The 27,698-nt window shown below is 37.9% G+C and overlaps 1 protein-coding gene across 1 annotated transcript; it reads left to right on the top strand.

Annotated features, from left to right (window-relative positions):
* Window positions 1-116: 116 nt before the first annotated feature.
* Window positions 117-27,698, top strand: rspry1 (ring finger and SPRY domain containing 1). Its single transcript, XM_041794788.1, has 15 exons — window positions 117-565; window positions 1,060-1,683; window positions 3,941-3,993; window positions 8,582-8,694; window positions 12,888-13,014; window positions 13,495-13,553; window positions 14,717-14,783; window positions 16,874-17,005; window positions 17,122-17,237; window positions 17,403-17,546; window positions 19,256-19,367; window positions 19,667-19,769; window positions 20,128-20,280; window positions 21,758-21,862; window positions 22,819-27,698. The coding sequence occupies exons 2-15, from the start codon at window positions 1,283-1,285 to the stop codon at window positions 22,913-22,915; spliced, it is 1,782 nt and encodes a 593-aa protein (XP_041650722.1). The 5' UTR covers window positions 117-565; window positions 1,060-1,282; the 3' UTR covers window positions 22,916-27,698.

Here is a 27,698-nt window from a genome sequence, read left to right as displayed (position 1 = left end):
AAGTTTCACCTTTTTAACTGAATCGGGGGGGGGGGGGGGGGTAATTTTCCAAGATGTTCTGTTTTATGACGTGCAGACTTTATTTACACTTCGGCAGTAAGTTTATTTCGTCTGGAGTCCACAGTGGGGAAACCTTGCTCTCTGCTGTGGGTTGTAGCTGTACTGAACAGAAACCCTCCTCCACACAGCTGATGATGAACCTTTAGCTGCCGACGCTACGGAACTGAGCAGCTAGCGGTGTAGCGTCGTTAAAATATGTACGAGGATGCTAGCTATCCGCCATATGAATGTGCTGTTTTAGAGTGTAGCAAAGGTTTGTTCTGGGACACGGACAGCTCATGTTAATGTTCCTCTGTACCTCAACGGCCGTTGAAATTCACGCGTAGTGCACCGCTGCCTACGTTAGCTAAGTTGTTTAGTTTGACAGCACGAGCAGAGGAGTGTCCAGCTAACGGCTAGCTCGCGGGCTACAACTCAGCCTAGCTAGCTAGTTAGCGGGGTGTTTTGTTAACTACTTTGGTGTCACTCGACAAGGATTGAACTTCGTGTTTTTAAGTTGAAGGACGTAAGTATGGATTCATGTAATGTTGAAACCAATATAATCCTCCAACCAAACAATAGTGTCATCATAAGAGACCTTATTTGGGACAGCTAATGTTACAACGTTGGTCCGGTGGGTGGCTAGCTTGCTAGCCAACTCACCAAAAAGCTCGTGTTTGTCAACAATACTTAAATGTCTCTCCAATGTATCAATTTGTGTTCTAATTATTAATATTCTTTCGCTGTTTATTAGAATATTACAGCTTAATGGGAAAGTAAGATATTTAAGGTGCTTATATGCCTGGCAGAAGAGCAAGAGAGTTAATGTTGATTTTCTTTTCAGCTTTCATCTTTCGTAATGACTTGACATTTGAGTCTAAACATTAGTCACTCAAAGTCAATTTCCATGTTTACTAGTGGTATTAAATGATATTGTTATAAGCTTAAATTAAAGGCTTAATCAGATTCAACTTGGGGACTCAATTTCACTCTTTCTTTCTGTTTTTATTTCCTTCACAGCCATGCAAGCCTTAGATGAGAACTGGACCTGAGCCTTGAGCTCTATGATGTTCACAGTGTTTCCTGCTACATCACTGGACAGCCCCTGGTCCATTTAACCATCCCTTTATTATCACCACTGAACCAATCATACATCACTGCTAGGGAACAGTATGTTAATATACGCTGACCCCACCCAACCCTCTGGGATAAATATCCCCCAAAACCAAGCTCTCCAAATGATATGATAGTAGCTGCCTGGATCACTTACTGTGCCTGCAGGAGCCTTGCACGGGTGCTGCTCTTCCTTTCCTCCTCAGACTCCCTCCCTAATCCATTCTGGGAGACCCTCGCCAGTGTTGTTTCCAGCACCGGAAGCATGGGCAACAGCTGTGTGTGCAGGGAGGATAGTGACTTGGAGGATCATCACCATGGTTCAACAAGGGCGACTCGAGGACAGGCGAGACGGGTTGACCATGGCACAGGCGCAGGTGTTGAAGCTGGAGAGGCCCGAAGCAGTCGGCCCAGGGATCCAGTAAGGCCACCACGCCGAGGGAGGGGGCCCCATGAGCCAAGGCGGAAGAAGCAGAATGTGGATGGCCTAGTGCTGGACACATTGGCTGTAATCAGGACACTTGTAGACAAGTAAGTTGTGGTACTATAAAACAATGGGAGCTCTTATTTTGTAGTTTAAATCGCAGTGTCTTTTCTGAAAGAGCTTCAGCCAAATGTGATGAAGTCTCACTTCAGAGACGTTGTTCGTGAAACCCTTGCTAATCAGCACTGTAACCTAGATAAATCTAAAGCTGTTTTTCAGCTGAGGATTGACTCAAGTAGGTTTGGCTGTCACATATATCACGTGCAGGACTTGTTTCGAAGGGAAATGGGTAAATAGTTGAGTAGTGCCTTTGGGGTGACTAAATCCAATGTCGCTCTTCTTCTGCAAACAGACCAGTACAAAAGTTTGTGTGGAGTTCTTAGCAACAAGTTTCACGGATTTGTGGTAATGTTCGTTAAAGTCTTTCACTATGACCAGTAATTCCTGATGTGAGAATTCATAGCTGGAGGCTGCTTTATTAACAAATGATAAATGAGAACTTAATCAGTGATGTGTTTCAATATGATAAGTCTTCTTACCAACTATAACTCAGCAAAAATCTTATGATAATAAACACTTAAAATATCCTTACAGCTACATACAACATTATGATTGAAGGTTTTAAACCATTTAATTAGATGTCAATACAATGTTATTAATGCTCAAAAAAGAGGCCTCTAACTATTTTTGAAGCCATTTTGGACAACTCTAATAGTTGTTATATTTTATGGTAGGTTTTTTCAGGTAATTTACCTTTGTACACAATGGCAAACAAAAAAATTATGTTGGAATTAATTTTTCTCCGTATTTCATATCTTTAGATTTTGGTGAGAAACTTCAATGAATGTTGTTTGCGATGCTGATCATACTTTGACTAATGATCTGTTATTAGTCATGTGATGTTAACAACTTGGAAAACAATATATCTTCTCTCATTGGTATGAACATTTCAGTCTGATTTTTAGCTTTCAACTCGTGATCAACTTGCAGCTTGGTGACATCGCTTTATAAATGAAATCTCTGTAATCTTAATGTCATCTTTGTAGGCTAACCTTTTATGTTTGAATGTGGTCTTAAAAAGTCTAACGGGATTTCAAATGCACAATGAATAAAGGAATTTCCAAGGTGACTTTCACACACCATCTAACTTAGAAAAAAGTCATCTATTTGTTTCAGTACTAGACCTTTATCAGGCATACAGTTTGTTAGAAAGGCTAGGACATCTAAAATAGGAAGTGGTTTCACACCTATAACTGACCAGTCATTATCATGACGTCAGAGCTCAATTGACAAATTAACACACAACAAACATCCTGACAGAGAGTAAATGTGGTTAGACTATTACTCTAGACATTTGGCAATTTTAAACAAATCTTTTATTCCAGATATAAAATAAAGGGACTACAGGTCCTAAAATGGATTACATTACAATCTGCAGTAGAGAAACATGCTAGATAAAAAGAGGGCACAAAACACAGCATTGAATTAATAAACCCATCATTTTACAAAGTATTCTGCATATTGATGATATACAGCTAGCGGACTAATTAAAACCTTGCTTACTCTCCTCAGAGGTTACTTGAATGACATTAAGTATTCCAAGCAGCTGCTACAGATATAAGGTCATTTACACGTGGCTTAGTCAGTTTCCTGTACTTAGGATTATGTTTCCCTTTAAGTGTTAGGATGAATTGCTGTAATGAGGAAGCAAAATGTTCTTCCTCCTGGTTAGATGTTTGAGCACTACCTCTTCATTTAACTGAGTTATCATTCTCAGAAAGCTAAGCTGCTGAGTGTAGCACCTCCTGTTCATGATTATCAAGAATTTGATCACAGTTTGATGTTAGAATGAAGAAAAAAAAAATACAGTTTCAGTATGAGTTTTAGGGGCTGGAAACCTGAGGATCTGACGCTGTTGTCAAAACCAAAGCACTCTTCAGCTTGGGTTGAGCCATGACAAGCAACATTAATGGCAAAATCTTAAAAAATACTGCTTACTGGGGGATATTCTTTACAGATATGTTTCACTTGATCTTTTCATGAAACAGCATAACTGTCTCTAATCTTTGATGAAACTGAAGAATCACACAAAGGCATTTGTGCCTTTTATTTAAGTTGCTAGAATACATATGTCATGAATGTCTCATGTTGTTTGTTGCTTTAATACGGTAAATATTAACACTTATGTTCTTGGAATGTGTTTAGATAGTTATATTTGTGCACATAATATGATAAATGACACTCATGTTAGACAAGAAACACTAATGAACAGGAACATTAAAGAAAATCTGTTTTATTTTTCAGTGACCAAGAGCCCCCTTACTCCATGATCACTTTGCATGAGATGGCAGAGACGGGTAAGGAAAAACTAAAATCCCATTTACACTATTGTATTTTACACAGAAACAGAGGGGTAGTTATTGAAATGGTGGTGTTTTCTAGGCTGAGTGTTTACTTCTGATTTGTGTGAAATTGAGGGCACATAAGGAAAAATGTATGATCTCTTGCTGTTCTCAGAAACAGCTATTGTGGTGGCTAGCATTAGACAAATTGTTTCTTAGTTGGAGTCTAAGGACATTTTCACACCTGTAGTTTCTTCCAAATCAAGTGGGATCTGAATTCAAATGGAGATGATTACAAGCAGACAGGGAAAGTGCTCTCCAATTGGTTGGAATTTCTTGTGAGAAAAATCATAGAAGTAAACAAAGACTAGTTCTTGGCTGTTGCTGCACCAAAGCCACTTTCTAATTTCAGCATGGACAGGCAGTGAGATGTACTGATGTTGGCTCTTGTCATCAGTTTTTATATTATAACTGTATTCAGTTTGAAAAGTAGGCACAACTAGGCTCAAAAATAATATGTTGTCTGCTGAAGATGCTTGTCAAGACGGTTCAAGGAGAAGGTGCATGTTAATCCTCCTGAACCATGACCTGGTCATCAACCAATAAGATCCAGGTCAGGTCATGTTCTTACCACAAGTAAACTGCACCAGAGTAAAAAAAAAAAAAACTGACGAAGACTCTCCTTCTTAATTAGTCTTGATATGGCTGTTGGGTCTGCATTAGACTTTGATTGCCAGTTTTAACATCAGCATAAACAAACTGCTCTAACTAAGCAAACAAACTTGAGATTATTTTAATAGAATTTAAGAGATTAGGTGTCATATTGCCCTAACGAAAACCCATGTTTCAAAAGGTTTTTGTTCTGTACACTTCCTTTTTTTAAGGAATGTTAGTCCTAATGCATGCAGCCAGATTCCCATTCTACTATACCCTTAATTTACCATAAATTTCCCATTTCTGTTTGTTAGACTGGCCTTCACTTGTCCTTCCCCATCTGTTCTAAATGGGAGGTTGTAAAGTGTAGTTTTGGTTGTCCATTGTCCTGGCTGTGTTGCTCCTTCTGCAGCTGCATCTATCCGGCATTTACAACTGGTGCACCCAGCCTCCTCTAAAAATCTGCTGTTTTGGTGTTATAAACACAGAAACTCTCTCAGTACTCAGACCTTCTAGTCTGGACATGATCTATCCTGATATCAGCATCAAGTAAACAATGTCTTTTAGGAAACTTGTGACTCTAGAAGCATAATCAAATGAGTTGGAGGAAATCAAAGGGAAAACCAGAAAGTTTTTCATCTATAAATCATGATCCTGCTTTACAGGGAACAAACTTAACAAGTTGTTTTATTCTAAATGAGTAATGAGACCTAGTCTCCAATGAAGTGACCTAGACCAAATAGCAACACAAGGCTGGATATGCTACAAGTCACGCAACAGATCAGAAATTTCACAGTTTGGATGAGATCATGGATTCTTGTCATGGATCACACTGTTTTTTGGATTAGTAATAAAAATAAATCTAACCTTTTAACTGCTCAGCACATGAGTCAAATGGTACAGTTCAAATCACCACAAATCAAAATGCACCTCTAGACTTTTTAATAGAAATCATATCCTAAATTTTCTTCACTATAAAGATGTTCTTACAATTTTAATTAAAATTGCACAAATACTTTGTGTAACCTGGGTTCCTGTTTCATTTATGTATATTTTTCTAAATACCTGAGTGCAACAAACTGTTACATGAAAAGCTGCAGTTTTAGATACTGCGATCACAGACATCAACTTTAAGGAGAGATAATTTTTAATAGATTATAGCTATAGCTATACATCACTGCTCGGATGGTAGGTCGGTATGCTTTCATCCGACCAAGATTCCTGTTGGTCAGTTGGTTGCGTGTATGTAAGAACAAAACAGTGGAGCCTGCAGCTGACTGACAAACACAGCAGGAGAGAGAGAGAAGAGCAATGCTGGGCAATACAGGCCTAGAGTCACACAAAGTGATGAAGAACATGTTCTATTCTGATTGTTTCATAGTGGTTAAGCTGTAAATAACTTGGAAAAAACAGTTCTTTAACTCAACACAAAGATGCAGGCTTTTTGTAGGCTACTGAAGTGGCACTGTTGTGTGTCCCTGATCTGTCCTTCTTCAGAACCCCAACTCCTGTGGCCTGTTTAATTCACCGCTCAGTGAATACAGGGTATAATATTGCCTGTTTGTCATCAGATTAAAATGTTCACGTCAGCATTAGTGTCTGTTACAGGCAGACTGAGAGCAAAGAGAGAAAAGACAATGTCTTTCTGTCATTAAGTCATGACCAGCAGACTTTTCTCCCTTCACCTCAGTAAATAAACGCTACAGGCAGTCTGATATATGCTAATAAAAGACAAAGCGCTGGCTGGAACAATGGATCCTGTTAATAGTTATCGTTTTAAGTTAATACAAACAATTGTCCGAGTATATTTTGTTGGCTATGGTGCCAAAAAGTTCTTGTGCTGTGATCACGGAAATTATATGATCAAGGAAGGTGCATGCTGATCATCTCTGGGCCAGATGTTATTTTAGTACAACAAAATGGGGATGAAAATAATCAATAGTGCCTCATAAAGCTTGTTATGATGATTTTTTTTTTTTTTTTTTTTTTTTTTTTTAACCTGCACAACCAATTGATTAGTCAGTGTGTGGGTGTAATTTAGGTCGACCATGATTTTCTTTTGTTAACTACAGCCCTAGGGTCCAGGTAACATTTTCTTCAGTCTAGCACTAAACCATGCACTGAAATAAAGCTGTACAGTTTTGTCATTTCACAAACCATCCAGAGGATTTACTTTTTCCTCTGACTGATCAAAACTTCCTGGAATTTTAAACAGGTTTTTCTGTAAATATGACATCCTATTCCCCTCGGGCTGAGCTTGTCGAGTGTTTCCATAAACTGCTGAGGCAGTGATATTGCCGTAGATTATTAAGCAGCAGACAGTTGCGGCCCTTTTTCTATGATCAGTGATATGCAGCCTTTTTGACAACTCAAACCACCGTATCCATTATATACAAGAAACCTTGCATTTGAAATGGTTGATTTTCAATGCTGATCCTACACAACACACTTAACATGAGTCAGGCTGTGTCTTCTTATAGTATGGATTTGAAAGAACAGATGTTGATGATTTTTCTATAACACACTGACATTTCCAGGGTTGAATGACGTACAAGAGATGCAGTTTCAAACAGAAGAAACCTTCACCAGAAAAGGACACTGTGTCTGTTGCCAAGAGTTCATGCTGACACATTTACTAACCCACTATGGCATGTTACATCACCTGGGGAAGCAGGGAGTCACGACTTATACTACACACATCATGTGCCTACTACTACTTGAATCTTTTTTCCAGTGCTCCATATAGAAATTCTTACATATTTGTCTGCAGGATTTTATTCTTAGTTTGACAGCTACTGACAGGTTTGATTGTTATTCAGGTTTGGCTCTACTGAAGCTCAGTGTTTGTGTTTTTTGTTTTTGTACACATATGGTGAATGACGCTCTCCTGCTGTGTGTTTACTTGTGAGTGTTGATGCAGTAGCCTTTGAGTTCTTGTGTTTGTTTATTGTGTTTTGGACATATGGTGTTTGTAACTCGTACGGCATGGTGTTGTGAGGCTTTATAACAGCCAAGTTGTGTATTAGCTTGCAGACACTTACCCTGAAGGCAGCCAAGCAGCAAGTCAGTCATTTTGTGTTTGACATGAATGATGTTATATTATTCATCAGCCAGTTGGCTGGAGCTCTCATTAGTGAGAGATAGCGTTTCTCATTGGATCATGTAATGGAAGGGAAATGGATTCTTAGTATTTATTTCCCATCTGATACTCATAATCAAGGGAACTCTGTCATAATGTGATTTAGGCATTATTTTTTCTGTCAGTAACTTGATTTTTTTCTTAAATTGTTGACAGATATACCAAGCAGGTAGCCCAGTTACAGTCTGTGAGGGAAACATGGCACCATCAGAGATGCCATCTGCATTACAGATTTAAAACTTAAGTCTTTTAAGTTTAAAGATGTACAGAAAAAATTAAGCCAGTGCAGGTTTATTGATCCTAGATACCGTCAGAAAAGTTCATATCTGCCTATACTGATAATTTGTTTTTTAAGCTAAGATCTGCTGATGATAATATCATTACTTATTAATACCAGTGAGTAGCCAAATGTGAGTACTTGGTCTTAAAGAGGTAAAAGAGGTGGGACTGGTTCATCCCTTAAAAACATTTCATTGATGAATATCCCAAAAGAAAACATAAGCATGAGGAAGGGTATCATGCTTTATGACCATTATTCTGGGAAAGAAAGAAAAGATTAAGAATTCACAAAGTCTATGTCTATTTAATCGGTGGAAAAAACTTTTCTTTTTGAAGCATTGTTATTGATTGCTGTTTTTAATATTTGTCAAAGTTCCTTACAAAGCTGCAAACCTTAGATATTATAAAGAACAGCAGCAACTACATGAATATTATCGCAGCATCACTTGAAAGAATCATCTCCTGCTGCAGGATTTATTGAAAGTGAATATTCAGATTTATTTATCAGTCCTTTCCTCCATTTTCCTTCAGATGATGGTTGGTTAGAGGTTGTCCAGTCTCTCATTCGAGTGATCCCTTTAGATGATCCACTTGGCCCTGCAGTGATCACGCTTCTGTTGGATGAGTGTCCCCTGCCTACCAAGGTAAGTGTCTTTTGTGTGTTTCCTTAGTGTGCAACATTTTCAATACACTTATTCTTCAACAGGAAAACTTGTGGCTCCAAACCTAATCACTTTGAAGGACAACAGATGTTGTCTTAAAACTTACCCATACATACAGTGCTTAACAAATTTATTAGACCACCTGTCATATTTGTCTCAAAGACCATCCAGCATCATGAAGTGGTCTTTTATTTTCAGTGAGCTCTCCACGTTTTACCATTTTGAACAGGAATGAGGGATTTCAAACTGAATTCACCCAAATTTGAGCCGGCTCACTGGGCTCCTCTGAGAAGTCAGAATTGAATCAAGCATAACATTCAACCACTAAAACTAATTTTTCTGTTCAGGAATGCAAGTAAATAACTATAATTTGACATATTAATCAAGAAATATTAATGTGCTTTTCTATTTTTTCCATTTTTTTGTAAATCAGTAAATTTGAAAATTCATGGATAACAATAATAATTATATTTTAGCATTAAGAATATCATTTGGGTTAAAGAGCTTCTACATATTGGTGTATTAACCATTGCAGAAACATAAAAATGATTTTGGTAATTACCCATGCTGTTTATTTAGGGCAGCTGTGGCATAAACCTCTCTTTGGTTAGGGTTAGGGTGGTCTAATAAATTTGTTAAGCACTGTACATAATTTTTCTTTCCCTTCATGTTGAATGTTTCTTTCATAGATATTTATTTTCATTTGACAAATTATTTACACCTCAGGAAACTGACTTGTAACAACATAACAAACTCACTCATTGACATTTAGCAGGCTGCTGATTCATTCAGAATCACTTGCATACAAATATTTTGGGACGCGCTCATTGACTTTTCTCCTTAAACACTGCACAGTTTGGTTAGAAAAGTACATAATCTTATTTTGTTGGCCCAGGACATTTAACTTTTTCTGCAATGCAAAATCAGTAATAAGAATATTTTTTTAACACATATCAAAGTTCAAAATTCTGGTATTATTACAACACGAGTGTTAAATCCCCATCCGGTGGAAATTAAAGACTTTTATAGAAATAATCAGCTTACAGTGCTTGCTTAAGTACTCAGCCCCCCTGGGCTTCTTCCAGGTTTTACAGTGATGCAACCTGAATTAAACAAAAAGGCTCTATTCAGTCAGGTTCTGATGATTAGCAAACAAGAGCAGATATCTGATGGATGGACAAGTTAACCTGATGGAAATGTCGTTAGAGGCCAAAAGCTGAATCCCCTACTCCTCACCCCCAACACACACACACTCTTCAAAAGGCACGTTTTTTCCTGCTTTGAATTCGTCTCCCCTGCTCGTCATAGTCAGATGTGTGTTCTCATGAAGAACACTGTCTCTCAAGGGCAGCCTTGATGAATTTTTCATTTCTAACTGAAACTATAGCGAAATGCCAGTGTGATGGGGACAGTGCTGTGTTTTAATCCCTCAAGTGCACTAGAAATCTACAGCTAAAGTACCAGCAAAGAAAAGAAGTGAATAGAGAAGAATAAGTGAAATATTTTCACCAGAAAGGGTCTCTTTTTCCAACAGGCATGCCCTGTGTGTCCAGATGTCATTGTTAGATTCCTTCCAATAATTTAAAAAAAAAAAAGCAAATTAGGGGTGCACCGATCAATCGGCCAAGATCGCTATTGGCGCAGATTTCCTTAATTTTAGGAGATCGGCGATTGGCCGATCCTTGTAAATAAGATCGGTGGATGAGATCAGTTTCATATGTCTCTACCTACTAAAATGTGAAAAATGAAAGACTACAGAAACTGATATAATTTAGTAGTTTGGACAGCAATGCTTTAAACTTTTCATTTATATTTAAGAGAACTACCTCATGTGCAGTTAAAACAACAAGTTTGTATTGTTTCACGGGTATTGTTCAATGTTATTCAATAAAGTAAGATTGGAACATTGAAGGTGTAAGCTGTCAGTTATTAAAAAAAATTGGAATCGGCAGGTCAGGCTTTTTAATGATCGGTGATCGGCCAGAAAATTGCAATTGGTGCACCCCTAATGCAAATGCTACATTGATCTTTTGATGCATGTTTCACCTGCAAATTGTTCATATGTGACACCTATCACAATGTGTGACTATTTAAAAAGGGGCCCCAGACTTCAGAGGATTTCTTTCACTTCCCAAAAAGACATGAGACTTTTATAGGGCAAAACATCATGTAATATTCTGGCTTTAATTAGGAATGCATGATGTTATCTACATTGACAGATAATAGGTTATAAACTAAAGCACTGGTATTGGCATAAATGAAAATTTCTGCAGAGATTTTCAATCAATATGTCTGGCTGTTAATAGCTTCTTAAAATGTGTAAATATCTGACATATGTACAAATAAGTTTTGAGAGTTGGAGGAAGGACCCACAGATCTTCATCAGCTGACGTCTTTTTCTTTGTTTATGCTCATTCCCTAACTTTAAAGTGTGTTTTGAGAAGGGCTGAACGATGCATCATTTTTCAGCTGTGATGGTGATGTGTGCATGCACAATAGTCACAGCGCAAGGATGTGGGATATTAGTCAGGGGACCTGAAGCATGTCCTGCTGACACTGGATTTCAGCCAAAACCACAAGTTTTCTTGTTTCTGTGACTAACCTGTATTTAAGTCGGCCTAAAACCACCATTTGCAGCTAGAGAGCTGAGCACTGCCCAGACATACTGTATCTTCTATATACATTTAGGCTGCTGCTGCTGTGACTATGCCAGTATGATGCTTCAGGCTTCAAGCTGTTGCTTTATTAGCTGTTGCTGATAAATTGTCTGTTCACGGTACAGACATGCTGATTGTTTCTTCTACAGCTTTAATGTGTGTGCTGCAGCATGACAGTCACAGCAGGTTGACCCTATGAGAATTTGTTTTACCATTTCTGGTGTCAATAGAAATAGTTGATGAAGGAACACAGATGCAAGTTTATTTGTAAAGTTAAAGAAGAAAGGTGATATTTGAAATCCGAAAAATGACACGAAGACCAAATAAGAGAAAATGTATTACTGTTGATTTAAATTTAGTAAATGCACATCAAGGCACATAATTTATCTACTTTAATTCTTTTTTTTTTTTTTTAAATAAAAACATGCAATATATATTGCAGAGAGATGAACTATTGCAATGTCTGCTGCTATCAGGATATCGTACATTGGCAAAAATCTAATATTGTGCATCCCTAGATTTGTCACTTCTTCTCTTTGTATTTTAGTGCTTTCTGTTTTTCCATCTGCTTTTCCATCTTTTTGTTGTTAAATACATAACAACACTGTTACCATGTTGTGAATTTACGATTAAACTCTTTTACCTGCCAATGTATTTTAGAAGTATTTTAGAAAAAAAGAAACTTCACAATGATGATAAATGGATGAAACCTCAAAAAAATCCTGTTGTTACCACAAATATCAGGCAGTCTCTCTCAGGCAGAGAGAGACGAAATGTTAATGATACTACAGGGAGGATTTGGTGAACAAGTCATGGGAACAACTTTATAATCTGTTTTCCAGGCGAGAGATGTTTTTGTAAAAGGCATATGTCTGTAAGGCAAAAATTTGATAAAATAAATATTTTGAATTGCAATAGAAATACAGCTTAGATAGTTAATTATGTCTAGAGGGGCTTATTCTATAAGGTGAGAGAATAAAGCTTTGGTGAGGAAGTAAACTTGACTCTGTCTTTAATTGTCATCATCAGACTATGTCTGAATGATGACAATTTATTGTGTTTATCCATTACATAAAACATAAATTAAATCCATTGTAATTCACAGTTGTAAAAAGAACAAATTAAAAGGTACAAGAGGGGCATGCAGCGCTACAAAACAGAACTTTGACATATTAATGGTGTTTTACTTTGTTGTTTTCCTTTTTATCCCCCTGCTTTCCAAGCTTCTCTTTTCATGATTCATAACAAATAAAATCTGATAAAGACCCCCTGCTTCCCTGTCAAGAGTAACCTAAGGACAGAGGGCTAAGACACACTGAACAGCATGAACTCTCCACAGTTTTCATCAGTAATTTTCTCCACCTATAAAAACATACTCTGCATGTTTAATATTAAAAACTTCATACATGCACCCCCACCCAAACATAATCTCTTTATCCTCTTCAGATTTGTAGTCGTTGTGTTATATGTGTATAAGAATTTTTAAAAACACTTGACTGCCTTGCCTCCTCTCTCCAGGATGCTCTCCAGAAACTCTCTGACATGTTGAGTTTGAGTTCGGCTCTAGCACGACAGGACGCTCTGAACCCTGCAAAACACAGAAACACTACAGCTGTCCTCGGATGCCTGGCAGAGAAACTGGCTGGTAGGGTCCTCTTTTACACTAAAAATGTCTAATTGTACACACGCTTCTCTTTACTTCCACTTCCATGATGCTTTCTTGCTGTAAAATTGAAGATATAAAACAACTTTGACCCATTTGGGTATAATTTTCCCCATTTTTACTTTCTGCCCAGAGTAACATATAGCCATATTTTTTTCTAAATGTGTTGTTTGGTGGTAAATTGGATTGTAAGATTAGATAAGTTTTTGTTTGATTCCAGAAGTAACCCCTTTCAAAAAGTCAGGAGAACAATCTTTGAACGGTTAAATGCTTTTTCCTTTTTGTGCTAACATAAGTACTTCACAATTGACATAAAGAAATCAACAGTATAATAGGAAATCATACAACTTTTTTCCAATGATGATCTCAGTAATTCTACATAAGTCATTATTTGGTTGTGACTTGCATGTTTTTTGGATAATATGTTTTCAGTTCCCTGATTTTTAGTTCATGTGTTTTCAGGTCCAGCCAGTATTGGACTGTTGAGTCCTGGGACCCTTGAGTATCTTTTGGAGAGTCTGGTGGGTAAACGCACACTTCCTCTCTCTCACAGATTGTTGTGGTAGTAGCTTAAGGCCGGCTCAAACTACACGATCTTTAGGGTTGTTCACAACGGCACCGTGTCAGACTATGCAACAAAGATCTTGACTTGTCTTGGCTGACAGGCTGGCCACACTTCAGGAGTGATCCTGACTGTTCCTTGTATGCTGACGTCCCCACTGTCACAATTACACACGTTGTTTTGGGGGGGGGGGGGGGGGTGTCAAAGAGTGTCAGCCAGTCTGCAATAGAAGTGCTATGTGTGATTGTAGCAGTCTTTTGCCTATAAAAGGAGAAAACAACAAACAAGAAACAGTTAGGGATTGGATTATGGATAAAACTTATGGATGTATCTGTAGGAGGGCAATGTGGACTGGTTCTCCTTCAGATAGAACTTAAGGTATGCATTTGATAACGTAAATGAAATAGAATGTACACCGTTCCTCAGAGGGAGGAAAAGTAGGGATTCTTTTAAATGATGTTGCAAAGAGAAGGAGAAAATGCCCTCCTATTGTTAGGCGCCAGGTTACACGTCATCAACGTCAAGTTAGGGTGTCAAATTATACAACGATGTAAGAACATTTCTGACACACTACTCTTGTCAAGTCGTGGTCATGGGGTGTTTTGGATCAGCGTTAATTATGTAACACTACAAGACCATTTGTTGTTCCCGGTGCTCAAAATTAGGCCTGTGTTTTGACCGATGTGATGTGATGTTGCAGTTGGGTTAAAATCTGTCAGAATTTGTGTAGTCTGAGCTGTCCTTTTACTCGTCTAGGATAAGTTTTATATATAAAGATATGTTAATTTTCATGCTGTTTCACTTCTGGTATTACCACATAAACTGAACATAAGTTAAGTGGAGGACTTAAGAAACAAAGGGAAAGAAAATGAACAGATGTGTGTAGGTGGTTGTTTAAATAGAGTTTATCCTTAAGAATAAACTTAAATGAAGTGAATGTAATGTGTAAGCCTGACATTGCTGTTGGTTACAAAACAATGTTTTTTTTTTTAATCTACCATCTGTCAGAGTGAATAAATCATGGAAAGCCATTATTTTATGATTTGTTCAGGCAAAATATGTTCCTAAAAACAGTTCTACCTACAACCATAATTTTATCTGTCTCTCTTACTCTCCCGGTAGAGCTCCGAGGCCCACCCCACTGTCATGCTGTTTGCTCTCATCGCTTTGGAGAAGTTCTCCCAGACCAGTAGGTTTACCTGATTGATTTTTTAACTATATTTCAGCTGTTTTAAACAACAGGCACTTAACAGTGAAAACAGTATCAACCTGCGCCAGGACCATTCTCATTGCATTGCAAATCTTTTGTCTGAACTGGGCTTAACACTAAAACTGACAAAAAGTAAGTTTAGTTTTCGTCAAGATGACAAAGACTAGACTAAAATGTAATGTAGTTTTCTTCGGACATTCAAAATCTTTAATATTTCTCCACTGTGGGTAAATCTGTCAAAAAACAATGCGACTATAGCCTTTCTGCCTCTCTGCTGTAGAAAGCAGGGACCCCAGATTTAGCATGTGCATAGAAAACACCACCATGATTTTGTACCAGATTTAGGCGAGAAAATAAATGCTTAGACTTTTAATTGACTAAAACTAGACTAAAATGTTTTTGAGTTTTCGTCAGCTAAAACTGGACTTAAACTAAAAAAGGGTAGAAATGACTAACATGTGACTAGAACTAAAAGACATTTCATCTAAAGACTAAGACTAAAATTAAAATTAGCTGCCAAAATTAACACTGCTGAGTGAATACTGAGGAGTAAAATATGATCTTTCCTTATGGGCAAGAAAAACAAGAGAATAGACTCCACTCAGGTTGTTCAGATAAAGTAACAGCTCTATAATAAAGTAAACTACACATGAATTTTGCCAGTGTTAACCAGACTCATACAGAGTTAAATTTAACCTTTTAGAAGTGTCTTTATTGGTCCACACTAAATGTAGTTGAACTACACTTTTGAAAGCATGAAGTGTTTTTTACAACATGACAGCTACAGTAACTTTTAAGAATCTGTGGCAAGTTGAGTCTCCTCTGTAGAGAGCAAAGCAGGGAGTCAACCTTACAGCAAGGCAATGCATACCAATGAAGAATATGCACTTTACATTCTAAGGAGCTCCTAAAGTCACACACATAAACTCTTACTTGGCTGACAACTTCACCCATGGTGCAAATGTGTTTCAAATTGGATGTTTTGTTGTGGTCAGCAGCTGTTTTGGGGTGTGATTGGGAATTATTCTCTTGTTATATGCTACAGTGTAGTAGTATATAACGACACAACAGAAGTGGAAAAAGTACAAAAGTATTGTACTCAAATAAAAGTACAGTTACTCTGGTTAAAACTTACTTAAGTAGAAGTGAAAGTACTGATTTTGGAATGTACTCCAAAAAGTACAAGTACCCAAAAAAACTACTCTATCACAGTAATCTGAGTAAATGTGATTAGTTACCTTCCACCCCTGCGTTTATGTCTGATTTTTCTAACCATTGGTCAAACAAAGGAGGGTTAGGCCTCATCCAATTATTAATGTAAAGAAATATCTTTTTTCAGTCATCAACAAAATATGCTGTGTATAACGATGGTCTTTAGACAACAGGTGTTAAGGGAGAAAGAACACAAAAAAGTGGGTCTAGTGACAGCTCTGTTTGCAACATTTTCTTCAGCTCTTTTCGATGCATTTGTTAAAGGTTTTTATTTCCAGCTTAACCATTTTTAAGACTACTTTATCTGAAAGTTTGGCTGTAAGGAAGTTGTAAAAGTAGTTACTTTCTTACAGAGGAATACAAAGAATAAGATAAAAAAGTTACTTGATCTGCCAAATGAGCACAGAAACTTGGATGCAATAAATACAGTGAGTCTGGAGTCTTCTATTTCAGTGGTGGTAGTTTGTTTGCTTTTAAATATCAAATATTCTGCTCCCAGGCTGAGACAACAGTTTCCCCTGTTTATTTACAGATGGATGTGTGAAAAACAAAAAAAGAAGTTTTTGCTCTGAGGCATGTTAAAACTCCAGACTAAAACGACCCCCTTCTGGCTTTTTAAGTATTATACCCCACACCATGTAATTACTTTGTTCAGTTTTAATGAAACTACTGACGATTTCTCTGTTTAAAGGTTTTGAAATAGCTTTTTGTCTTTATCCTACCATCTCCCTTCCTACAGAAGCCTTTAAAGAAATATTTCCCTGTAGTGTACTTTGACTGTCTCCGTGCCAGAGGTTTATTTTGAGAATGTGTGTTGTTTTATCACACATGTGCGTGGTGCGTTTTCTTGCCCCTAGGTGAGAACAAACTGACGGTGTCTAAGTCGTGTATCAGCAATCGACTCGCTGTCCTGGAGTCGTGGGCAGAGCAGGCTGACTACCTCAAGAGGCAGGTCGGATTCTGCTCACAGTGGAGCCTCGACAACTTGTGTGAGTTTACTCATTGTCTACGTCCAAAGAGGAAGAGAGCATCATGTTTTCTCTAATTAGTCTGTTTTACATAAGAGAGAGGTGTGATAATGATTCATCTGTTGTCCTCTGTTCAGTCTTAAAGGAGGGGCGTCAGTTCACCTACGAAAAGGTCAACCTCACAAATATCAATGCCATGCTCAACAGCAATGACGTTAGCGAGTACCTCAAGATCTCCCCAACTGGACTCGAGGTCAGTTTGTGTGAAGACGATGAGAACAGCCACATTTAGCAGAACTGATGCCTTTTCCTACAGGAAGATTTTGACACATTTCACACACTAGCCTCTTATTAAAAGTGTTTTCCAAGAGTATGTATAAAATCTGAAGAATTAACACATTTTCTCTCCCTTCCTCAGGCCCGATGTGATGCGTCGTCCTTTGAGAGCGTACGGTGCACATTCTGTGTGGATTCAGGCGTTTGGTACTACGAGGTGACGGTCATTACTTCAGGCGTGATGCAAATCGGATGGGCCACAAAGGACAGCAAGTTTCTCAACCATGTACTAATCCTTACTTTCTCTTCTACAGAGCTCAACAGTGTGGTTCTTGAAGTAAAAGTCCCTCTCATTATTTTCAGCCATAATAATCATTCAAGGTGGACTTACCATGAGCTACCTAAAACCATGAAATTGTATTAAATCAAATCCTATTACAAGAAAAACTTGGTTTATTCACAATTTCAGATAAAAGAACTACACTACCCACTATCCTAGAGTGCCACAGCGATGTCTCTGATTAGCAGGGCTGCCGTTACCATTGAAATGTTTACCGACAACAAGGACTTCTGCTGTTGGCTGTTGATATCAACAATAAATGCTTAACTAAAAACACTATCTGAAATGGTATTTTTACACTCAGTAGTATGTACAGATTCTACATAGAGGTGACAACTATAAACCGATATAACTGTCCATGCTGATGATCAACAACCTCCCATCAGCGGTGTTCTAACAATGATTTACTTGTCTCTGTAAAAAGATATCTGCATTAAAGTGAAGCTAATTATCAATTATAAATCAAACAGTTAACCCTTTTTAAGCATGGTGCCTCAGATAATAGCCAGACAATTATCGTTTTGTGGAACAAAGATGTTTTTCAAGCTTCTACTAACACCCCCCCCAAAAGGAAAAAATGGCATAAATATTCACATAATTTTTCTTTGTATTGCATTTGCTGCATTATGCATGTCTTTCAAATGATAATCCATTGGAGGGCTTTTTTTTTAATCATTTATCAGATTGTATACAGAAGGCTTTTAGGGAAATTATTGGTCATGTTGATTGGACAGAGGTCTCACAAAATTGTGAAACAAATATGACACAGCCTGCTTTAAAGGGTTAAACTTGAGCCAAAAATCTTTCGTTTTGTTTTCCCATACTTCTGAAATGAGCAGAAGTGACATCGAGCACTTCTCCATGGATAATCTGGACAGGGGATGGGATTTCAGTATCATCAGAGTACTTGCACAACCTTACGAACTAGTATACAAGAAACTTGCTGATAATTTTTTACAGTGAAAACAAAAATGAACAACAATGAACACCGGTGGCCCACTAATTTTTTTGTCGTGTGCTGCTCTGTAGTGCTTCAAATCCCAATTCGGGATGACATAGCCAGATAGCAGTTCAACTGATGGTTATTAGTTGGGCCTAAACTACAATGTAAAGAAAACATTAACACAGAGTGTAGTGTAGTGTAGTTAGAGCGGGATGGTCTAAACTTTACTCAGTCATCACAGTCAACTCCTCTACAAACCCAAACACACAACTCTGAGACAAAATAGCTGGGATATTTCAGTTACGAAACCTGTGTAGCTTCAATATTTAAGAGATTCTCAAATAACTAAAGTTGAAAATGCTACAAAGGATGTTCCAATGAGGCAAATTATTCAAAATATCAGGGTTTGCATTCAATTAACAGATAACATACACAACCTTGTTCCTTTTCCTTTCCAATTTCCTGACTATTCTTGTACTTAAATATTCTATAACCACAAGTATTAAAGTAGTAAGTAGGCTTGATTCCAGTGTTTAAGATTTTGAAACGAAGATTTTCTGAAATTTTAATGGAGAATTTGAATAGGGAAATTTACTTCAGGAACCAGAGCTGTCAACAAAGGTGGCAGTCCCTGTTGGGCTCTATTCAGTGTTTCTACTATCTTTTTACTGTTGTAACACAACTAAGCATGTTGTCTGTCCGTGTGTTCCAGGAGGGTTATGGGATCGGAGATGATGAATACTCATGTGCGTATGATGGCTGCAGGCAGCTCATCTGGTACAACGCTCGCAGTAAACCTCACTCTCACCCCTGCTGGAAGGAGGGTATGAACTACATCCAGTTTACTACATATCATTTTCAAGCACATCAGAGAAATTCAGCCACATTTATCAGTATGAACAACAGAGGACAGGAAACCACTCTTTAAATGTCAGACTGGTTTATTTAGAAATTGTTTATTGTTTCAGTACCCCTCGCGGGTTTGTGATTTAAGCACCTACACACTGCTGCTGCCGCCTGCATTCAGGCTGTGGTTTCCCTCCCACTCGGAGATAACAATAACAAGAGTTTACCAAGTCTTAATGCTGCTACAGTTGCATGTGTTGTTTCATGTCCGTTTTAGGAGATGCAATCGGTTTCCTGTTGGACCTCAGCAAGAAACAGATGATCTTCTATTTGAATGGACATCAGCTGCCGCCAGAGAAACAGGTCTTCTCCTCAGCAACGTAAGTCTGTACAATCTCCCAACTCAACTTAGTCTGTCTCCCTTATTAATTTTATTCTCTTTTTTTGTTTTTTCCTTTCTCTTTGGTTCATATCAACCACCTGTTCACCACAGCCTACAGTCTTCACTAAACCAGCCCTTACACTCATCCTACCCCTCACATAGTTTGTCCATGTCTATGTGTTCCTGTAAAGCGTCCTTGGGTTTCTTGAAAGGCGCTATATCAATTCAGGATATTATTATTATTATTATTATTATTATTATTATTATTATTATTATATCCTCCATCTCTTTTCTGGTCCCTGCCCTTTCTTTTTCTAAATTAACCCCTTTTAATCCTTCACCTTTCTGTTTTTCAGGTCTGGTTTCTTTGCAGCGGCCAGCTTCATGTCGTACCAGCAGTGTGAGTTTAACTTTGGGGCCAAGCCTTTCCGTCACCCACCATCTGTCAAATTCAGCACATTCAACGATTTTGCTTCACTTCTGCCCAGTGAGAAAATTATCCTACCCAGGTGAGAAATTAATCTAGTCCTTGTTGGCTGCACTCGCACTGCAAGCCTTAATGTTCATTTAGATTTTTTGCTTGGATCACATCTATTTCTTTGTCTGCAGCTTGCAGTTCACTTGACTTTTAACTGGATCCACAAATGAAAGTAGACCAAATTTGATTTAAAATGTCAGATTTCATGTGACTTGAGCTTCTCAAACACACAAAAATCAGATCATCAGAGTCACACAGGAGTGGAAAAATCAGATCTGCTTGGCTCTGCAGTGTGAATGCAGCTTTAGTGTCTGTGTGTAAGATACAATGCGCTCTGTATTTTTACCAGTGATTCATTTGTTTGCACATAACATCCAACACAAATGGTGTGGGGTGATAAAATCATGACTCATCTTTTGGGTACGGTTTACATATGCTAATTTCATAACTCATTAATTTTTTGGCCGCATTAAAGAAGCTCTGTAATGTCTTTACTCTGTTTTATTGTAATTATTAGTTAAAGGTCTTCATAACAAACTTAGATGTTGTCACATGAACTAAACAAAGTCCAATACAGGAGATGTTATTATGTCAATTACAGACTAGCTTTCCCCTTGCAAAGCACCTTTCATACTAATACTTTTGATTATTCCTCTATTTTATTTGGGATTTTCAATTGGGTCCAACAGGGACCTGTAATCCAAAATACACAGAATGTAGAACAACCAATATATTCAGTATAAAGCATTTGAATCTACAGCATATCAAATCTCAGCTGGCTAATCAGTTACTGAAACACTGGGTGCATAATGCACACTTTTTATACCCTGTCTTTTAGTCTGAAAATGTAGCTGCAACATTTTGGTTCAAAAACCTCACAGCTAACAACACATATCAGAGCAAAAACCAAGCCATGAGGTCAAAGGAACTGCTGCAAAGCTCACAGACAGGATTGTTGCAAGGCATAGATCTGGGGAAGGGTGCATAAAAGTTCTGTTGCACTGAAGGTTCTCAAGAGCACAGTGGCCTCTGCAGTTCTCAAATGTAATGAGTTTGGCACAACCAGGACTCTTCCATGAGCTGCTCGCCCAGCCAAACTGAGCAAGAGGGGGAGAAAGGCTTTAATAAGAGAGGTGACCAAGAACCCCATGGTCTCTCTGCCTGCGCCCTTTAGACCCTGTGTTGAGTTGGAACAAGATTCCAAAAGGACAAACATCACTGCAGCCCTGGGCTTATGGCAGAGAGACTAGACAGAAGCCTCTTCTCAGTGCAAAACACCTGAAAGCCCACTTGACTTTCATGTGGAGTTTTTCACAAACTCCAAGCAGGAGTTTAAGACAGTACAAAAAAGAAGGAGAATAATCATGATTAAATTTGAAAGTCATAGTTTTAATGCTTAAAAGACACAGCAAATGTACCTGTTGGCATCACTTCATCAACCAAATGACAAAATACCCTGTAAATTTACCATTCATTTGATTTTATGTGCATGTGTTTGTGATTTTCAGACACCGTCGTCTGGCCTTACTGAAGCAGGTTAGCATCCGAGATAACTGCTGCACGCTGTGTTGTGACGTCATGGCTGACACGGAGCTGCGGCCCTGTGGACATGGGTATGTTTGCATTTGATCTCAACTGATAATATTTTGAAGTAAGGTATGTGAATCTCTTCTTCACAAGACAATTCGAATTGAGGCTTGATTCAAAGGTTATGATTCACTGACAAATCATCGAAATACACAACGATTTTGTCCGATTTGATTTGGTTTGATTCGAATGAATCTTGTACAAACTGATCATGGAATCAGAAAAGCTTTTTCTTAAAACAAAAATGAGACAACATCATTTCATAATAGTCCACATGTCTTTGAGTTTATATTTAAAGGGTATAGGCAAATAATGAGTTAAAATAATATTGAAAACGGTAAAATTAAAACTGCTTTCTATACATTAGATTTTCTCCTTTCATAATTCTGTGAATATTTAGTCTACATGTCGCTCGGACATCTTTATCTCCGCTCACTCTGTGTCTGACTATTCTAATTTTTTTTTTTTTTTTTTCTGTAATTGATCTGCAGCTTGGTGAAATGCTCTCTGTTATTATCATGTTAGTGGGCTCAGACGTATTGATTATGTCACCAAATCAATCACTCGCAACAATAAGTTATGGTTGTAAACCCGTGAATAAAATGGGATGTGGATACCATGATACCTTGTGTTCGGGTCTGTTTCTGCTACGTTTGGTGTTAGCATCTTAACTAAACTCTAGCTCTGACATCTCAACAGGCGAGATTTATGTTCATGCTAGCAATCCAGGGCAACTGATGCACTTGGACCTTTGACTTTAAGATTTGTTAACTAATCCTATTGGTTTGTCTTTATACCACTGTTAGAAATACCAAAATCCTCAGATTTCAAATAAAGATAATGACAGTCAAAAATATTAAGAAATCAGCTATTGTAACTCTTCTTTAGTAAACAGTATTTTATCCAGAGCTAATCTCTTGAGTATGCCATTTTCTTTGTCTTAATTATAAAATCTTCTGTGCTTCTCCCTGTCCTCTCTTAGTGGGATGTGTATGGAGTGTGCCTTACAGTTAGAGACGTGCCCCCTGTGCCGCCAGGACATCCAGACCCGCGTCAGACTCATTGCACATGTGTCCTGACACACTTCCTGCTCCTCCTCCAATGAGGCGAGACACATAAGCCCTACAGCCTCGTCGTCCTCCTCCACTCATCCCCTCTCACCCAACAGAGCTGCAGGGATGGTGCCACAGTGTTGTGATGATACCAGGACTGATGATTCTGGTAAGAGGAGGTGACGATGGAGAGGTGGAGAGGAGAAATAGAAAAGGGGATTGAAACTACAGCTGGACCCCTGGGAGCTTTATCTCATTTACCAACATCTCCTCTTTTGTATCCTTCTGACGACTCACTGCAGAGCTGGGCCAAGAATCATCAACAACTTTCTACTCTGTATGTTTGTCAGAGAAAACAAGAAGTGAGGAGCAGAAAAAAATTCACCAGATAAAGACACAAGCAACTTCTCATCTGCAAGCCCCAGAATAAGTTGTGAATCCTTCAGTGACATGAGGATCCCACAACAACTATTTAATCACAGTCATCTGCAGATCTTAACAGGCCGAGTAGCAGAAAAGAGCACGGCCTGTCATACAGTATTAAAAACAAGGTACAGAGTCATTTGAGATGTTTCTCAGTTTCTTGTTATGGGTATCGACATGCAAACTACGGTATCCTCAAGGTAGCATTTTCATCCTCTTAAAGTTTTACCATCACCTGTTCTTCGGTTCGCTGCACTGTCTGTACTAACTAATCACTGCTAGGATTTGCCTTCATCAGTAAAGACACCTTAGAGTGAAAAATCAGATTTGCTCTTGGTGTTGGAAACTCAAATGTTTCTCAATTAATCTTCGATGTCAGTTTTTGATTGGGTTTACGATAACAAACTGTAAAAACCAAATCAGACTGAGATCATTAAGGACACAATTGTATTTTTTCAACAAGTTAAATATGGAATACTTGAATCTATATTTGATCTTATTTGATCTGATTTTCATCATGGCTGACCCTGCTGCTTTGTGTGCTTTGTTGTCTTTACTCAGTTGTGTTGATGTTTCCTCAGTCTCAGTCATGTTTGTAACAGCTACAATAACTAAAGACAGGAATTGACCCTTTGTTGGCTCTCTGATTGGTCTGCTGACCCACCAATCAGAGCGCCCCCTCTCTTAGACAACATTAAGATAACAATTTTGTTAGTGGCAAATAGACATTGCTGAGCTACTTCCTGTTAGACAACATTTAGTTGCTTCAGCTTGAAAGTGTGCTTGGTTGTCTGCAAAAGTGACCCAAGATATCCTCATTGTGTCCTCTTTTATCCAGTTTTCTTAACCAAAGGTTAATTATGAAAAATATCTTCATGCAGAAGCTTGTAGGAAGAGAAAACTGGCTTAATTCTGACAAAATGGGATTTTCTGCAAATGATAAGTAGCCATAATGTTACTTAAATACAAACTTGTCAAGGTTATTTTCCAGTAACGTTAGCATAATGAAATGTTGACATCAGGGTTCTGTAACGTTAGCTTAAGGCCAGCTCAGACTACACAAATTTAGACTGTTCGCAGCTTATTCTTAAAAGTTGGGCCTGAATACAAGTGTCAGGAATGACAAACTCTCTTGTAGTTTGACCTAATCAACAACAGGTCCAAGACGGCCCCACGGCCACAATTCAACAACACTAGCATGAATTGGATGACATGTATCCTGATGCCTACCAACAGGAGAGCATTTGTATCATCATTCTCCAGCGGGATTATACAAATCCCCTCCTTTTTCCCTGCAGAGATTTGAGTACATAAAGTGAAGCTGCATTAGCTAGGTTACTTAGGCAAAATTCCTTTAGATCATTAAATTCATACTAAAAGTTTTATCTGAAGGAGGGCCTGTCCATGTTTAGTTGTATGGTTGCACAAGTGTTTCTTGTTAGTTGTTTTCTTCTTATCATAGCAAAAAAAAAAAAAACAGTTGCATCACAGAGCACTTCTGTTTTTGCTATGATTGACACTCTTTGACCCACCTCCCTGATGACCTTTTGAACTCGAACACAGTCGTGGAGACAGTAGTGACGACAGCAGACAATCACCAGTCAGGATCACATCCATACTGTGGTCAGTCTGTCGGCCAAGACTGGACAAGATTTTTGTTACACAGTCTGACATGGTGCAAGGAAGCCATCTAAACCTAAGCAGGCTGGTGCTGAGCTGAGAGAAGAAATGCTACAGATCAGGGAAAAACATCCTGTACACTTCAGGGCTCCAAAAATCCAAGTTAGTTGTTGCACCAAAGTTGTGTGTGCATTAAGCAGGGCTTTCTGGAGCAGAGTGTGGGACAATTTCTATAGTCTGACATGGTGCCATTGTGAAAGAGATTAAATCATGTAGTATGAGTAAGCCTTAACTAGCATTTTTATCAAAATAGTCACATTGCAATTTTTTTTTAATATAATGCAGTTGAAATTAAGATGCAATTATTCTTAAGTTCCGCATCTTTTGTATGTCTTCAAACTAGCAGTAAATAATTCCATATTAAAACAAACACAATACTCATTAGATTAAATTTAGGCTTAACAATTATGAAAAAATATTTAACTGTGATTATTTTGACTCTTGCAAATTCAATATGAACTGTTGTATTAAGGAGAATAATCATTTTCTTTTTCATTTTTAATGAGACAAAAAAATCAAGTAGTGTTTTTTGCAAACTATTCTAAAATAACAGGGACACTTGAATGTTTGTATGGCATGTAGAGCATAACAACTCTGCCTCAAAAATGTATTAACCAACATTTTGACACACATTTTAAGTTAAAAATATTGCATCTGCAGTGGGCCATATTGCACTTTAGTCTAAATTTCGATTAGTTGCCCAGCTGTAATTCAGACCTTAAAGCCACCTAGAAACACAGTCTCTAAAACCGAAAGTGTCTTTGTGAGCAGTCTCCAAAAACTTAAGGGTTTTCTGAAACACTGCACTGAATATACTAAAATCTTAATTTCACCAGCCTTGTTAGCAGTTGGAGACAAATTAAAAACCATTTTACAGCTTTAATCATTATTATCCTCCATTGCCTTAACATCAGTAAATGTCATCAAGATACTTCTCTTTTAAACATGCCTCTCATCCACTGAGCCTTGGCTAGTAGGTTCTTAGTCATATCACAGTCTCTGCTGTCATCAGATGTGTTGTTCTGCTGTCGCTCACACTGTCACCGCTCAGCTTTAAAAACTTTTTCATTATTCAGCTGCTCTGTGTGGTGGCTAAAGGAGGCAAAAACCAGATTTATTCTTCATCCCATCTGCCTTCTACATGTATTTTTGCAGATCATGTTGCAGTCTGTTGGTGACATGTCTTAAAAACAATATTATCATCCAAAACGTGCCGTTGTCACTTCAGATTTTAAAGGTATATTCACAGGAATCTCTGCAATCTCGCAACAGATATGGAGTTATCCTCATACATCCTGCTGCATTGTTTTTTCTTTGTTCTTTCACTGAGGCCAAGTTCACTTTCAGATGGAAAGTAGTCCAGCAATGAGAGATTTGTCTAACCTTGCAACATCAAAGAGGCAGCGGTTAACAGTGGGTCACTTCCTGTTCAGGATGGGGCATGACAAGGGGTCTGTTGGTCGTTCTGGAAGTGTTTTCTTTAATTCCCCAGAAATTTTGCACACAATCAGAGAGTCACAAAGGAGATTATACAATTGAATTTCCTCCCCCAGTTTCTTGGATTGCTTGATCGGTGCTTACAATATGATAACAGCTTTTAATGCAGTGTGACTTTGAGTCCGGCTCACTTGAGGGGCTACAGAAGGAAATATGTCTTAATTTTTTTTCTCTGTCATGACAAATATTTATGTCTGTACAGAGATGTCTATTCAATCCACATGCTGTGATTTAATTTGTGTTATAAGTGAAGGCCAACACTGATTTAAGAAATAGTGGAGAGGTACTTCAGGGGTTGTTGATCGTTAATAAAGTATTAACTAAATGGTTGAAGAGAAATGTGAAATGTTGAATAGTTTTCTAATTATCTGTTTACTAAGTATCCCAGTGTCATTCTTAATATAATGCTTGTGATTTGGAATTGAAATACTTGACATAAATTAGCAGAAACTAATCACAACAACAGCAACATTGCAGAAAAAGAAAACTAATGTTGCAGCAACAAAGCAATGTTACTTGGATTTCTCATATTCAGGAAAGATCTGATGTCCAGACACATTTGTCAGATGGATGTCCATCTCCCTAAATTCAGGCTGAATACGATGTGGATTTCCTCTTTGTGCTTTTATATAACATCTGCTCTCAGTTTGCCATTTCTCCATCTTTCACCTGCATAGGAACCTCACGTTTTCTATCTCTGTCCATTCTTTACTTGAAGCATCTCTGGGTTGACTTGCATTCATATTCCAAAACCGGCCCCAAAACGGACATTTGAGAGATTTCAAGAAAGTTTTTGTGTAATTTAAAGAAATTCAATGACATTTCAAACTGTAACACTTAAACTTTTGATTTCTATTTTTTTGTTTTGGTCAGATTGTTTACGAAACAGTTTCTTATCAACCAAATTGCATGAACGGGATCTGTTGAATCATCCAGCCTATAATCGAATGATTTCTAAAAGACAACGTGCATCTCTCAGTATGACAAAAAGACTGGTCGGGTCACTGTTTGTTTTCTTGTATTTCCTGGAGCACCTTAAACACGCAGGAGAGGAATTCTAAGGTTGGAGCTGAAGTTCAGGATTGTAGAGAAGTTGTATTTAAAAACATCTATAAAGGACTTTTGCCCCAGAGTTCCCAAAGATGTGATTGATTGGAGATTTGTTGTTTCCTGGATTGTGATATTTGTAATAAATGTATGTACATGTGAT

The sequence above is a fragment of the Cheilinus undulatus genome, linkage group 9, assembly GCF_018320785.1.
Source record: "Cheilinus undulatus linkage group 9, ASM1832078v1, whole genome shotgun sequence".
Classification (NCBI taxonomy): Eukaryota; Metazoa; Chordata; class Actinopteri; order Labriformes; family Labridae; genus Cheilinus; species Cheilinus undulatus.
The sequence above is the reverse complement of the archived record's forward strand: the minus strand, read 5'-3'. Positions and strand labels throughout refer to the sequence as shown.